Below are 15,338 nucleotides of genomic sequence, written 5' to 3'. Positions count from 1 at the left end.
CTACCAGTAACAAAAAATATGGATGTTTTTGTGCTCTTTCCAAGATCCAATTGGCTGTCTGTAACAGTTTTTACACGTAAACCCATTCGATCCCTGCTATGGCACATATGTTACTAGAAACATTCTCTTTATTATAGCTAAGTCAGACAAGGAAAACCTTAAACGTATTTCACGCTTTAAACAAGATAGGAAAACTCCATTTAAACTTTTTCATGAATTTGGCAAATTCCGACAGGCCCCAACTGAAGAGGTTCTGACGACTGTATTTTTATTACATTCTTTTTTATGGCCACTTTGGATATTATTTCTGCACATATAATTTTGCGATTCTAAGACATCTGAAATATGGGCATGAACCTAATAATCCAAACGAGTATCTATTTCTATAAAAGAAGTAGTTGATTTTTACAAATCGCAGTATCCATTTATAGACTTCCATTTCTATAACGAGCATCATTACGATAAAACGTAAGCCATCTGCTGGTGAGCCTGTAGAATTTTAAACAGGTCGAACGTTTCAAATGTAAGTCAATGTGTCAGGGGCGCGAACATATAAAGAACCGTTCGGAAATGTGGGTCGCGAACCATCGCGGGATCCTCTACCTCTCACCCCTACCCGCCATCATCTCCATCCATTTTAAAGCTATTATGACGCCATCCCATTAAAAGGTTTAATTCTGTTATTTGATTTCGAATATTAAGGGCCCCGTTTCACAATTGCTGGATGGGATTTTTCATATAATGCCGAATCAAAATAAACGAATCATGATCTCTCAGGAATTTTCTGTATAATGTGAAAAGAGGTAGCAAAACCAACTTGTGTTTCAAACGTCAAAAGATAGTTCTAGAAATGACAACTGCTTTCCCAATACGTACAAAGTAACATTCAACAGATTAAGTTCCAAAAATAATACCTCCATTTGTACATACAATATTCAATACCTCCTTTTCACAAATCAAAGGCTCAACTCAAGGACGTCTTAGGGCGTTGAACACAGGCCCTTTGCCGGGAAAGCTGTGTGGGCGAGATGCCATTATGTGGTGGTTCAACGTCTCGGGGCGCCAGTCTGTCTGCCGTCATATTCCTCTGCATAGCAGAGAGAGGGCCAAGTAGGTCAACAACATGTACATAAGCAAAAATAATAAACCAATCACATTAGCCGCCGAGTAACTTGGCCCAACGCGTTTAGGCTAATTCCGGGTCAATTATGTGATTTGTGTTGAAGTATCCAATGAGTTTAGACTTTATAGAAGTTAAGGACCTATATACCTCATTCAATTTCGGTAACATCCCGGAACCTGAGCCGATACCACTTCATTAAAGAATATTTATGGCCGTGGTATTGTGTAATGTAATAATGTAAAAACATTTAAATAGAATAGTAAGAGAGCCCTTTCCTATTTAACTGTACTAACATGTAATCCAAGTAGAGGTACTTGAATAAGAAAATGCTTTGAGTGAGAAATTGGGGTAGTGTTACTATTTACGAAAGTAGAACTTGCGCTCCAAACATGATAAAAAATACATTATTTTCTTTGCCCAAGTCGTACATTACAATCTATAATTCAATACTTTGTTTTATTAAAGTACGTTTATATTTTCTTTAAACTGTTCTTTAAAGCGAAAGAAGGTAAAAGTGAGACACTCGGTTAATATCTAGAGAAAGTAAATAGTGGTGTTACTCATACTACAATTTCCTCCGACTTTCCAGCACAATACATTATTTGCAGTGCATTTGCATCAAAATAATTCTACATAGACAGGGCCAGGTGATTTTCTATCACTGTTTCAGTTTAGTAAGTAAAACAATATATGTATCCAAAATAACTTGCTTTTAGCCCCAACACACAAATTCATTTAATACAATTTTCGTGTTTAATCTAAGTTGTCGCTTGCTCTACATTTTTATTTCACGTTTCGCAGGTGATTATTCTGGCGAGCGCCCAAACACTGAATCGGAAAGATCTGCAAACCCTCAAATTGACCTTGTTCAAGTGAATTGAATTCGGAAAACCTCCAAATAAAGAGACCGTAACAAAATCTTGTAAAAGTAACGTAGGTACAAGAATCAGTGCCCTGTAGACCTGGCCAATTTATCACGAAAACGTAAACCATTAGACCTCTTAGAAATAGATGTCGTGTAATAGGAAGGGTATCATGGGATCCTTTACACGAGATGAATACCTACTTAGTGGGAAAAACGGAGGGTTACTTTGTGACGTGTGCCATCCAAACACGGAAACATGTTTTATCTGTGCGAAGATCTGGTTACATTCCAGCGGAACATATCTGTTGATAAATAACATGATGCATGTATTATTAGCATTTGGCGTTATTCGCTATGAAAACAATATTATATTACGCGGACTATATTATTATTTGATATTAATTAATTCCACTGCTCATAGTTCTGCCGGTCCAATTAGTTTGAACCTTCATTAAAGTTCATGACGTCACGTCATAGATTTCGTTACCCGGATTAAATTTAAATCAGATGGTCCGTATCTCAGTATCTGAAAATAGTTTCGTTACCTAACCTACGGTTACTTTCAGTTCAGCTAAGATAAGGCAAGATTTGGCTCACCCGCAATGCGGTACTAACGTTTTTATTGAAGGTTATTGTTAATTTAATGTATAGTTTTTAAGTATCAACATTAATTTTACTCATAACTTTTATTGCTAAGAAAAAAAGTCTAGTTAAAAATACATGACCTGCATACGTTGCCTACATACATTTTTATGTAAACTTCTCATAGGTAAGTTAATTTCAAGATTTTCACTATTTAAACCTTAGGTAGGTACCCGCAAATAACACTTACATATATCATCACATGAAAAAGGTCTCATCAACACGGAGGTATGTTCGTGACATCACAGCGTGTCGTTTTGAATTTTCAGTAATGAACTGTCCATCGATTCGTGTGACCTGTGGCATAACAGACGTGTACCGCCTACGCCTTACATTATTAAATAAGTAAGTATATAGGCCTATTATATCCACATAACAATCGTTACGAGCTCCCATTCAAAATATGTATGTAATCGAGCTTTCTAATTTATCGCTGTCTTTGTCAGTTATTGATATGCTAGGTATATCACAAAATGTTGATAACGTGATAAAACGGTTTTACTACACCCGGATAAATACAATGATTTAGGACTTGTTGTAACTGGTAATGAAGCGAAATTAGCGATACTATGATTTCGTACGCATCTTGCTATATACCTAACTAATGTATTTCCAGACAGCAGCACACAAAGTAAACATGCCGTAATGATAAGATAATAAAACGCCAACAAAAAACCGTGAACACAATGCGCAAACTAAAAATGTATTTGAGATAAGAGCTAACCAGCGAAAGATCGGGTAAACGAGCAAGATGTGCTCCCATCTGACCTTTCAACTTTCTCATATAGTTAAGAGCGTTAGGCCAATAAACGTTTTATTGGTACATCCAGTAACGTACACAGCCGGGGTGTAATAGAACAAATAAAGTTAAACTGATTTTATTTAACCGGTTCCCTTATTGTGGATGTAATTCAATCCTCCGAATGATTAACGTTTATTCCATTTAAGCAAATTCGTTCGTAATGGACCAATTGACAAATAAGGCCGTAACCTTAACCTTTGACAGCTAGATGGACTCAATGGCATGTGATAGATGCCCAAAATAAAGTCAACAAAATATGATGAAAATACAATTTCTAATATCCTGCGTGACTTCAAGTCTACTCCAAAGAGTACTTCGATACTATGTTAGCCATTTTACCATTACATACTTTAAAAGCGTTCTAAAAATTTCAGTCATTTAACAGAATTTCTGCTTCAGCTCGCGTCTGAAGAAAATTCCTTTCACGGAAAGTTGAAATACGGGGGTTGTTACGACATTTTAAGCGAACATCCCTAAAGGTATCGGTTTTGATTAAAAATCAGAAGATGCACCGAGAGTCCTTGCAATTCAAAGGATACCTTTGGTGGACGAACTGCATTAAAAAAAGAAGGAATTTCTTTTAACTTTCACAGCTACCGACTCGGACGACTTTCATAAAATCAAAATTTTATAATAAGGTATATCTGTTAGTCCACACCGGTAATACTGAATTAAATCCAGAAACCTAATTTCACTTGCGTGACACGTGAGAAATTATTTACGTTTCATTATTTCAGTTGTTTAACAATAAGGTCAAGGCAATGAGATTAAATTTTTACACCGTGATAATGACATACCTATTGATATTATCGCACGCAACTAACTTGGTTAAATGAAGTTTATCAATTGTATTTTACGCAGGAAACATTGCAAATATTAAACTGGAAGCATAAACCGGATTAAACAGCTTCATTAGCACTCGGGGAACGTTCTGCCATTTCTTTCGGACAAACACTAAATACTTACTGGCGCATTTGTTGGGAATAATTGCTCCCACTTCCCGTCATCAGTTTCAATACAAACAATTATGAGGTTTACGACCTCATTAAACGGCTCATATGGTCAACAAAGATAAAAAAGCCGTTGGGAGCAAAACAAATTATAAGTAGACAAAAACGTTCGTGTTATTTTTTAAAAGCTTGCTCTGTGAAAAGTCAAGGCGCTAATTGAGAGGGACTAGCGTACTGGGGGAGCGTTACTAAAATAGATGGACCCCCGCGTCGTCGGCAGTCTCTAAGTGCACTCTGCAACTATTGGTTAATTTACAAACTTGGCCAACCTATGCGGGATGAGGTGCTATTCTGAGGACATTCATATTGATTTTTGCGACATTGGACATTGGTCAGAAGTCCTGAATTTTAACGCACTGTACTCAAGCACGCAGTATTCGTCAGTTCGTATGTTTTTTACGTCGATATAAGTAAGGCAATAAAAAATGAGTTAAGTACTTGATCAGTTGATCCTATTAGGTAACTGCGTCAAGATGTCACGGAACTATTATTTCAAGCAAAGTTTCCTCATCAGCATGGTAATCGATTCTTAGATATAAAGATTCCAATGATATCTTTAAGTCATATCTAACGATACTATACTACTATTGAATACATATATGGGTAATATCTAATCGTACTTGAAGGCAATCCTATGTGACTCATAGAAAAAATTGTTTCACAAGAACGTATGCGTTACGACACTCAACGCTCATTTCTTCTTCCTGCACATAGTTTTAATGTACCTATGTATCTGTCTATGTAATTTTTCGTCATCTCTCTAAGGCCGAGAATAAAAGGATTGATTTCCTACTTACTGAGATGGTTCAAGACTGTTCTTTGTGCTACTCCAACAGTCTAAACATGTAATATACATTGGGGTGAACAGAGTATCCGTTATCGGCAAAGCAATTACACTATCTTGGTTTAATGAACAGACTAGCCCCATATTGTAAACTACCGTATTCATAATTTAACCTTTGAACTAGGAGTCCGGAAGTATTGCCAATTTTCTTGTACTCTGATCATCTGTAAAGCGAAAGTAAGTCCAAATGTCCGTAACATTTTCACGGTTCAGAAACGATTTTGATCGAAATTTTCGCAGTGTCACGACGACTCAATTAAGTACTTTTCCTTGCTTGTTAGTTTAAAGATGATATGTATTTTAAGTAATAAGGCTGAATATGTATTACCTAAAACTCCGACTACGTACGCTAATCTACCCGACCGCTGGGTGCCAGAAGTGCTTTATCACAATTATCACTAATGTTGCACTTGCTGAAACGAAGTGGGCGGATTTTTTATTTCTGCATTATTTGCAGTCAGTCCCAGCGCATGTAATTTAGGAACTTTAAAAACAGCGTAGTAATATCTAGATCTGCGAAGTCATTTCTCATATCTTGAGTCGACTTTTTCTTGTTTTGTAGATTTATATTCACCACATCATTATTTCGTTAGGTTCACGCCTGAAGGCATTACTGGTAAGTGTGGGCTTGCTATCTTTGAGACCGTAAACACCTACTGCATAATCCCTAAATCGTCTTTCGCCTACGCGAAGGTCGCATACCTATGAAACCGTCGCGTCGGGGGATCTACATTATCTCCAAATGCGGCACTATGTACTTCTATTGACGATGAGTTTAGTTTCATTCATTCGATACTATTAGCATAACATTTCGCTAACCCAAATGACAGGATAATAACATCGCGCGCGCCGAATTTTCGGGTCACAACAAGCAGTAAACAAAGTGAAGCCAAATTGTTTAATAATTTACTGAAACTAAACCAAAATATAGCATACATTTGCTAGCAAAATCTTTGTGCTAAGGTTTGTTTGGAAATATCAAGTCATAGCATTATCAAGTTTACAAACCTCATTTACAGAATGATAGCATGTCATTACTGAATTGAACATTACATTTGCTTTGTTTTACTTCATTATCACATGTTTGTTTGATAGTGCTATTGATAATGTTATTTTTGCCAATTGAACTTATTTTGGTACATTAAGAACTTAAATATTGAAAAATTGAATTATACTTTATAAAACTTTTTAAGATTTTAAACTCCATTCAAATTTTGGGGCTGTCAAGGGGGCATTAAAAGATTACACTGTAAGTTACGAGACCTTCCCGTTTTATCTCAATTACCTCAGCAGATGTTGGAGAAAAATAATGTATGACATCACACACATAGCACACCTATAATGTAGAAGCTGAAACAAATATCTTCCAAAACTCTTCGCTGCTCTTGAGTTTTAAGGTTCAAAGTCAATTGTGGAGGTTCATAGTAAATTAAATTGGTGAAGTAGTAAACAATAATTATTTTTTTATTTTAATTAATTTATGTTCCACCTGAAATATTAATAATATTTCAGTTAGGTGCTCTACCATCTATACGAGAGTTTAAAAAATTGTTAAAGACTGTAATTCTGGCACAATTAAAACACAATATGAGCAAAACTACAGTCACTATTTCTATGTTAGCTGAATAGGTACAATGCAGTGGTTTGTTTAGACTTGTTTATACAATGTTACTGTGACAAATAAATGTCTGGTATTCAGCAATTGCTGACATATCGATGGGTGCTTCCTGACTGGTAGGTAAGCAGCTAAACGCCTCCGCGCACCACGTTGGGTTTCCAACGTTGATACTACGAACCATTATCTCAAATTTATACCTATTATGTTAAATGTGTAACACAATTGATTCGTGTTTAAAACCCCAAAGACTAAACAAGACCTATCAAACCATACATTCAGCAATCGAAAACCATATCTCATACAGTAAAACTGTCCCATAGTACGGAGTAACTTCAAATAATTATTGATTTGTTGGTGTTATGCGACTTACCTGTAATGTTGACTTCTTCACCTCAAATTCGCGGCGCACAATTTTCAGAATTATAGTGAATCACTGTCTATTTGAAATAATGTCCTTCAAGTAAATTGTAATCGTACGCGTCCTTGATTCTTTTACACAAATCAATACACAAAAAAAACAGCTCATTCAACGATTAAGCGTTGGCATTCATACCATAGATAATACACTATATAGAGATAGATACGCAACTCATCGTTCAAAACAACTTACTAGCGTGAAAGTTAACGGGCCCCCGTCACAAGATGGCGTGGTTACTTCATGTATGGTTAGGGTAGATGGCGCTTTTCAAGAGTTCTCTTAAATATGTTTTTAAATTTGAAAATTGAAATCACTGTTTTAAATTCAATTTACTGTAAATTGAATTTAAAACAGTGATTTCAATTTCCAGTTCCAGTTTCCAGTTTTCAGTTTCCAACTTCTAGTCTAGTCAATAATATTATGGGAGATAATAAAAAAACAAAAGATAAAGAGTACATTTATCGGCTAAGTATATTTTATTTCCTTTTTTTATGTGTATTACAATATTTAAATGCTTGTAACTTAATTTCATCATTTACATCGAAATTTGTTATTTTTCCGTTAATTATTCTATTAACCCCGGTGCACCAACTGTGAATGATTAAATTAATTGACATATTAATTATAAAATCAATTAATTTATTTTTATGAACTATACAAGTAATTATACTAAAATCACAATGGCAATTGATGTAAAATTTCATTTTTCTTTCAGATATTTTATTTCAGGTGAATCTCGTAAACATGCAACAATCATATAATATATTTCATTTAATAATTTTATAAAATCATCACATGCATTAAATAAGGATTTTTCGTATAATCTATTTCATAATTAAATGATTCAAAATCAATTTCCTTTCTTAATATATCATTAGTACATGTTCCACATTTTTGAACACTTTACATTTCGATTTTTTACAATGTATCCTGCTACATATTTTTTTGATTCGGCATGCAAAATCGAGTCATTCCATTTAATTTGGTTCATTGTATTAATTAAAGAATCAATAGGAAAATCACCACTAACCAATTCAATTTCATTGTTTTGTTTTTCAGCAAGAAGATCTTTGAAAGATTGCAGTGATTTATTTTCATCTTTTCACAGTTGGCACTTACAGAATGGGGCGAATTTAAATTATTAAGTAACAAAGTTTTGAACGCATTAATAAATTGTAGGCACGAGGGATTAACATTTCGTATCCCATTACTTCTAATGTTACAAAAAAAATTTTCAAGAGGGTCCTGATTGAAATTTCTGGTTAAAAGGCTAGTAACTTTATATTTGATTTTTAAAAACTCCCACATTTCTTTAAACGTTTTAATATTGTGGATCCAATTTTGAAGGGATGGCACTTTTTCATATCTTACTTCTTCTGTACCATCCCGTTTTTTTATAGTTTTAAAAGTCATTGAATCCAATATAGGAACTACCTCTGTCCATAATCTAAAATGAGGAGAATTATTCATTACACACCCCTTGAAAATTTTTGGATCACCTGTATATGAATGTCCATTGAAAGAATCAAATAGTTTGTCCATAATGAGTAGAAAATCAGCAGTTTCTTCGCACTCCGCCGGAAGAAGGTTGTGTTCTGAAACAATATATTAAATAAGTACTAGAATACAGTTCATATCAATCTTTTGCTATTGTGGACCGAAATTAAAGAAAAAGAAAGAAAATACATTTATTCGACCCAGATTAGGGGACACAATAAAAACAAAAATACAAAAATTTAATTAAAAAATTAAACGGTGTGCCTCACGGCTGTGTCGAAAAGGCACAAACTTACAAACTTTAAAGTGGCAGTAACGATTTACTGTGCGTCTTTATCAGTTGGTTCAGTAAATAGTTGTGGGTGTAAATATAATTAGTAAGAAACCAACATTAAACTATATTTTGTAGTTTCATAATGTCTCAAATTTTTATTTCAATATGATAATTTTAATTTATTATTTCATTTCAATTTATAATGTTATTCCAACAATATATCTTATGCATCTTAAATATTGACATAGCCAATTTTAGATAAATTATTAGATATGAATTGTATTTTTATTTTGAATTTTATCGAGAGAAATAGCATCTCAATTGTTTGTTTTTAAATATTTTTGAACTTATAAATGTAGCCAGGACATCTAATATTATTTTAAAGAAAAATAATGAACTTTCTAATTTGTCTGTGGAGAATGAAGATGGTTAAAAACATGTAAATTAAAAATAAAAATCTAATTTAGTAAATTAATAGCAATTTTTTTTAAATATAGAGAAAATAATGAGAACAATAAAAGCATACTTACTTGCTAAGAATCTCAATGCTGATGATACCCTTTGGCTGAAAACTTGTGCAGCATATTTCACTTTCATTTTGGAATTTTCTTTTATTAACATGGTTTTCTGTTAATTTATTAACAAGCCTAATTTCATCATCCCCAACATCTAACTTCAACAGCATCTCCAAATGTTCCCACTTTGCATACTTTGTTTTCCCATCTTGTACAAATTTCAAATGTTTGGCGAGTAAATTATTTCTCATTCCCTTTAAAAGATGTGGAGGATCAAATAATGGGAAGACCTTTTGGTCTTCAAACTCGAAGGCTTGGGTCCTATATTCATTACCCTCTTGTAAATATTTGCGTTTTGTGTCTTCTTGAAGACTTTTTATCACAGAAATATTTGTGGCTGATTGGTCACATATAGTGGCAATAACTATCAATCCAGTATTGGAGATTTCTTTTATTATTGTTTTGATCAGCTTCTTTAAATCGTCCTTTTTCGTGGCACCTTGGCAAAATGAAAAGCATAAAGGTTGTTTCACTTTGCTTTTTATACCCTTGATCATAAAGACCAAGGCATGATCTGCGAGTTTTTTTGTTTGTCTGTGCCCAAAATCTTCAAAACCAGTTATCTGTTTTAGGGCAGGGTTGTAAAAAACACCCGGAGCCAATGATACCTCATCAAACAGTAAATTGACCAACTTTTTTTCTGCCGGCAATTTTGCTACTGTAGCTTTTAAATTTTTAAATATATCAGGATTGAAGCCTGGTTTCAGTTCAAATTTACTCAACATTTTTGTAGGCTGCGCTTTGATGGCAAGACAAACATTTTTCGCATGAGGTTGTAAGCTTTCTGACTCTGTTTGTAAATGGTCAATGCCATGATTTTTTCGTTAAATGTAAATCGCCTGCCTCGTGGTTTCTTTTTCCATTTCATTTGGAGGGAAGTAAATATTTTTATTGTTGCAGGCATTTTATTTAACTCTTTCAAAAATGATTTTGATGTGGAAATTTTCCTTGCAGAGAGTTTCTTGTTATTTTGTTCCTTATATTTCTTTTTCAGCTTCAATACTTTCTGTTTTAACTTTATTATCTCCTTCTCTTTGGAGGTGACGACTCGTTTTAAATATTGACAAGTCCCTCTTTTCCTAGAACCTGTAATTTAAATTATGTTACACCTCAGATCAAAGAAATAGTGTTACACAAAGTTTTAATAGAATTGTGATAAAAATATGTTACATAATATTGTTCTGTTATTATATTATGACCAGAGATTGGAATAGGTAGGCTTCGAGGAACAGATACAAAAAGTGGAGACTTCCCTACAACAGCAGATACAAGCTTGATAAATATTTTTTATGGGGATTTTATGGGTAAACAAAAATGGATATAAAGAAGATCATTCAGACTCCATACATTTTTGGGCCTTTTCTACCAACGAAAAAAAATGGTATGGATGGTTAGAACTAGCTATTTGGATGAATAATTATTATGACACATAAGTTGTAGGATTATATCAAGTTATTATTATTAATCCATTTAATTCAGGTTTACAAGTTCGGAGATTTGTTATTGTCTTACATTTATTGATTCCTGCAAGTGCGGAAATAATCCTACCTAAAATTATAAACGCGAAAGTTTGTAAGTTTGGATGATGTTTGTTACTCTTTCACGAAAAAACTACTGAACGGCTTTGGATGAAATTTGGTATGTAGATAGCTTATACCCTGGAATTAGACATAGGCTATTTTTTATTCCGGTATACGCGGGTGAAACCGCGGGACGCAGTTAGTATGAAATAATCCTATACTAGTACTAATATTATAAATGTTGTGAGGATGTTTGTTCCTCTTCCCGCGAAAACTACTAAACGGATTTAGATGAAACTTTACAGTAATATAGCTTATAAAAATGTAATAACACATAGGCTTCACTACATAGTATAAAACAAAGTCGCTTTCTCTGTCCTTATTTCCCTATGTACGCTTAAATGCCCACTCTCTCTGCAAGAAGTTTTATGACCCTACAGTGGAAACAAATTGGAATCCTGATGATGGAAAGAAAACCTAATGTTACAAGTCAAAGGTCAATTGTCAATAAAAATATTTACCTTTAGGGCGTTCAGCTGTCTGTAATGCATTCTGTACATCACTATGATAGTGGGTAGAGCTGGATGGCTCAATGACAGCAAGTTTATCTTGCGAAATGTTTAATAAATTCGACATGTCTGCCTCGACATGTCCCGATGGACCTTCAAGAGTTTGACCAACTGGTAATGTAGATAAATCTGCAAAAGGATGAAATTATTTATAGTTACTGTATAATTATGTAGAATATAGAACAATATTCATTTAATTCTTAGAAGATAGCATGTTGCATCAATTATTTTTGGTATATAATATTCATTTTATTTTCTTCTAATTAGGATTAGATTATTCAGTAGAAAATTTTATTTAATATTTGAGGAACAATTTTGTTATTACAGCGAAGGCAAAGAAATGTGGTTTTGTTTCTATTAAGATTTAAATAACATAAGACATCTAAATAGTAGGTACCTAGAGTTGGTATTGCATTTGGAGTAAGTCGGTGACTGGCTGAACGGTAACACTCTTCAAAATGTCTGTCGCAAAATCGAATTTGGTTATAAATGTAGATGTCGCCTTTCTCTTGTAAAGCTTTATCTAGTACTTTTTTCCACGAGTTAAACTTTTCCAAATGTGGGTATTCAGGTTTAGGAAATCGGTGCAATGGGCCTGAAATCAAGAAGTTTTATACATGAACAACTCACTCTCATTAAAATACCGTAATAGATATCATCATCATATGTATAAAATTTTAGTAATGTACTGTGATACCATCCTTGAATATTAATCTAACACTAGAAATAATAGCTGAGGTCTAGCAGTACTAGAACAGGAACACCACAGTTGAAGTAAATAAAATCACAGTAGCATAGCATGGGGGTGCCGAGGGGGCCATGGCCCTGGGTGGCGCTACTCTAGGGGCCGGCACCGCCGCCTAGCTGCAGCATCAAGCCAAGTAGAAGCTGATAGCGTTGACAGTAGAGGCAAAGGCATTTTTTGCCGCCTTTACATTGTCAGTTCCTATTTATGCCACCCCATAATACAATTTTCTTGAGAAGAGTCACTATACATTAAAGGTTGTCTGTAAAGATCGCTTTTAGCGATAAGACCACCCATTGTTACACCCCTTTTAGTTATTAAGTTTTAAATTGTAATTTGTTATGGTGTACATAGTGTGTATAGATACCACCACCACCACCATAACAAATACAACAAGATAGATAGATATCTATCTATACTTCTAGCCTACCTCCCAATAACTTCTTGTCTACTAAAAGAAGATCTAACCTATCAGGCAGGCAGGGTACTAAATTTTTCGACTCGCTCTTGAATTTTTACATCTGCTTGTTTTCGTTTAATTTGACAATAAATGCTTAGTCCACACAAGGCTTTATGTTTTTTGAGCTTTAAAGGAAAATCTAACATATCCTAGTTTGCAAAAAATATTGTTGCATGCTGTATGAATCGACAAAGTTATACATAGATCATTAGTGTATGAATCAACAAAATCCTAGGTAGGATGCTAAAATTTTCACACTGCTGCACTACATATCAAAGAGAGCCAGTAACAATTTCTGAAAGTATTCCTTCCAGCACCCTAGTGAATCCCAAAATCATGGGCTGAGACCGCACCTGGTCATGAGTCGATATCAATAATAATTCTTTCTTGCCAAAACCATCTTTAGAATTTTATTAAATTGTAGTCATTTGAATTTAAATAAGTACCTAAATAAGGGGGCTCGCCCCTAAGACTACCCACTGACCGGCAGCTAAATATACCTGCCCGGCGGCGGAATCCCATGCTACGCCACTGTAAAATCATAGTTTTAAAACCTGATGAAGTTATTTGGTCAGAGGGTCGTCTAGAGCGGGCTTTGTCTTATACGTAGATTCCGAGTCTTTTGATTGGATATAAAAGTTAATGTGCAGTTTCAATTGTTTGTGTAGGGTCAGGACAGGAGTGTGTGTGGTAGTGCATCTTAGATTTTTGATGACTCAAGGACTATGATGACCACAGATTGCACGGATGACAATAATGGATATTGTGCAGCCTATCAGCAAAAGATAAATTACGTGCATTATAAAGTTAAAAGTTTTGAACTTACCGTCATTGTCACAATCAAAGTAGCACTTATATCTTGACGTTGATGGCATTCCGCCCTAAGACGATCCACTGGACGCATTTTCTAGTCCTAAATACGGTGCCGGGTCAATGTAAAAGCAGTCGATCGAGGTTCCAAAATACAAAGCCGGGTCAATGAAAATGCAGTAGATCACAGGTCCAAAATACGAAGCCAGGTCAATCACAGAAGCAGTCAGTATCAGAGTCCAGGAACACGCAACAATCGTAATAAAAAAACCAGAAAATAACACTCAGAATAAACCAACACGTTAGAAAACGGAAAACGGTTTAATTTAAAAGTATGGTCGACTGTCAATGTCAATCGTCAGTGTTTCAAGTGGTTTCAAGTAGTGTGATTATTGTGATTAACTAAGACGTCCTCATAGATAAAAAAGAATTAAAAATAAATCATAAAATTATTTAATTACAATATTTGTTAATATTTCTAATCACAAAACTTTTTTTAGATTTGTTATTAAATCGATGAAATATCGGTCTAAGGTGCAGTGACATCTAGTGACTAAAACGAAGTACAAATACCCAAGTTACGGGGCATCCGTCACTAGATGGCGCATTTCTAAAAAAAAACCTCAGAAAATTATTGTACTTCAGTTGCATCCCCATGATTCATACTTCTAGCTGTAGGAAGTAACGTCAAAGTTGTCAGTCAGTCGGTACTTCAAATGTCAACCCTCCATCTGTCAACATCAGTAGGCCACTATTATTTAGAAAAATAGTAATAACTTAGGGTAAAGCTGAAGAAAATTAATAATAAGGGCGTCATATTAAATTCTTGAGTTTCTAAACTTTCAAAAGCTGATTTTCAGATTAATTTTCATACGTATTTTCTACTGGCAAGACTAAACCATATGGGTAAGGTTTGTTCGCAAACCATATTACATAAGTGGTTGAAATAAAAAGAATTTTTTAACATTGCACTTCACGAATTATTTTTTCAGTTACACCTTATTTGGTGTTTTAGTTTTTAAAAAAATGCATTCATTTTAAAATTTTATCGGTTTGTATTTTCTCAAAACGCATTTGAGAATATTGATTCGGAATATCATCCACATGTATCTGAACGTACTCAATATTTTTTATCTCTTTCTTTCTCTACGTCATTCTCTCACGTTCGATGTGAGGTGTCAGAGAAATATTCGTGATAATTATTAAAAAAATAATTAGATCTTGAGATGTTTAGTATATTTATTTCTTTTGTTAATTATGTATTACTTTAATAAAAGCATGCCAGTGACCAGTGGTTATCTGGGAGCCATCTAGCGAAGAATTTTTTGTTTTATTAGTTCATTATGAACTGTCACCAAGTATTAAGTGGTGCCTGTAATTCAGGAGATCAATGTTTTGCTGTTGGATCTGTTGAAGGAATACCTTTCACAGTAAGTACTACGATTACCATCCGTATTATTGCTGACGGGCAACTCTCGTGACTAAGAATCCTGTGCACCTAAAGTGGTAATTGAGATGTGATGTTCCTAACAGGAAAATCTAATTTAGCCTAGTTTGAGCATAACA

At 34.2% G+C, this 15,338-nt stretch overlaps 3 protein-coding genes and 1 long non-coding RNA gene across 13 annotated transcripts in view; 1 reads left to right on the top strand and 3 right to left on the bottom strand.

Annotated features, from left to right (window-relative positions):
- LOC110384287 (endophilin-A) overlaps positions 1-7,452 on the bottom strand; it is a 38,657-nt gene extending 31,205 nt beyond the window's left edge. For all 5 annotated transcript variants that reach the window (XM_064038944.1, XM_064038948.1, XM_064038949.1 and 2 more), the window contains exon 1: positions 7,275-7,452. The gene's annotated coding sequence lies outside the window, so the exon portion shown is untranslated. The remainder of the gene's footprint in view (positions 1-7,274) is intronic.
- Positions 7,453-8,863: 1,411 nt separating this feature from the next.
- LOC135118040 (uncharacterized) lies at positions 8,864-9,700 on the bottom strand. The gene is made up of 2 exons (XR_010277328.1): positions 9,624-9,700; positions 8,864-8,917 (listed from the first exon to the last, which is right to left on the bottom strand). It is a non-coding gene; the product is annotated as an uncharacterized LOC135118040 (long non-coding RNA).
- Positions 9,701-9,953: 253 nt separating this feature from the next.
- Positions 9,954-14,430, bottom strand: LOC135118039 (uncharacterized). The gene is made up of 4 exons (XM_064038950.1): positions 13,789-14,430; positions 12,155-12,352; positions 11,710-11,886; positions 9,954-10,754 (listed from the first exon to the last, which is right to left on the bottom strand). The coding sequence occupies exons 1-4, from the start codon at positions 13,835-13,837 to the stop codon at positions 10,387-10,389; spliced, it is 792 nt and encodes a 263-aa protein (XP_063895020.1). The 5' UTR covers positions 13,838-14,430; the 3' UTR covers positions 9,954-10,386.
- A 476-nt stretch (positions 14,431-14,906) lies between these two features.
- LOC110384268 (dmX-like protein 2) overlaps positions 14,907-15,338 on the top strand; it is a 48,672-nt gene continuing 48,240 nt past the window's right edge. For 5 of the 6 annotated variants that reach the window (XM_064038765.1, XM_064038763.1, XM_064038766.1 and 2 more), the window contains exon 1: positions 14,908-15,202. In XM_064038765.1, coding sequence (XP_063894835.1) covers positions 15,116-15,202 — 87 coding nt within the window. In that variant the 5' untranslated portion in view covers positions 14,908-15,115. Of the gene's footprint in view, positions 15,203-15,338 lie in introns of all 6 variants that reach the window. The other variant, XM_064038762.1, reaches the window with a different exon arrangement.

Source organism: Helicoverpa armigera, chromosome 17 (genome assembly GCF_030705265.1).
Source record: "Helicoverpa armigera isolate CAAS_96S chromosome 17, ASM3070526v1, whole genome shotgun sequence".
Classification (NCBI taxonomy): domain Eukaryota; kingdom Metazoa; phylum Arthropoda; class Insecta; order Lepidoptera; family Noctuidae; genus Helicoverpa; species Helicoverpa armigera.
This window is presented reverse-complemented; position numbering and strand designations above follow the sequence as displayed.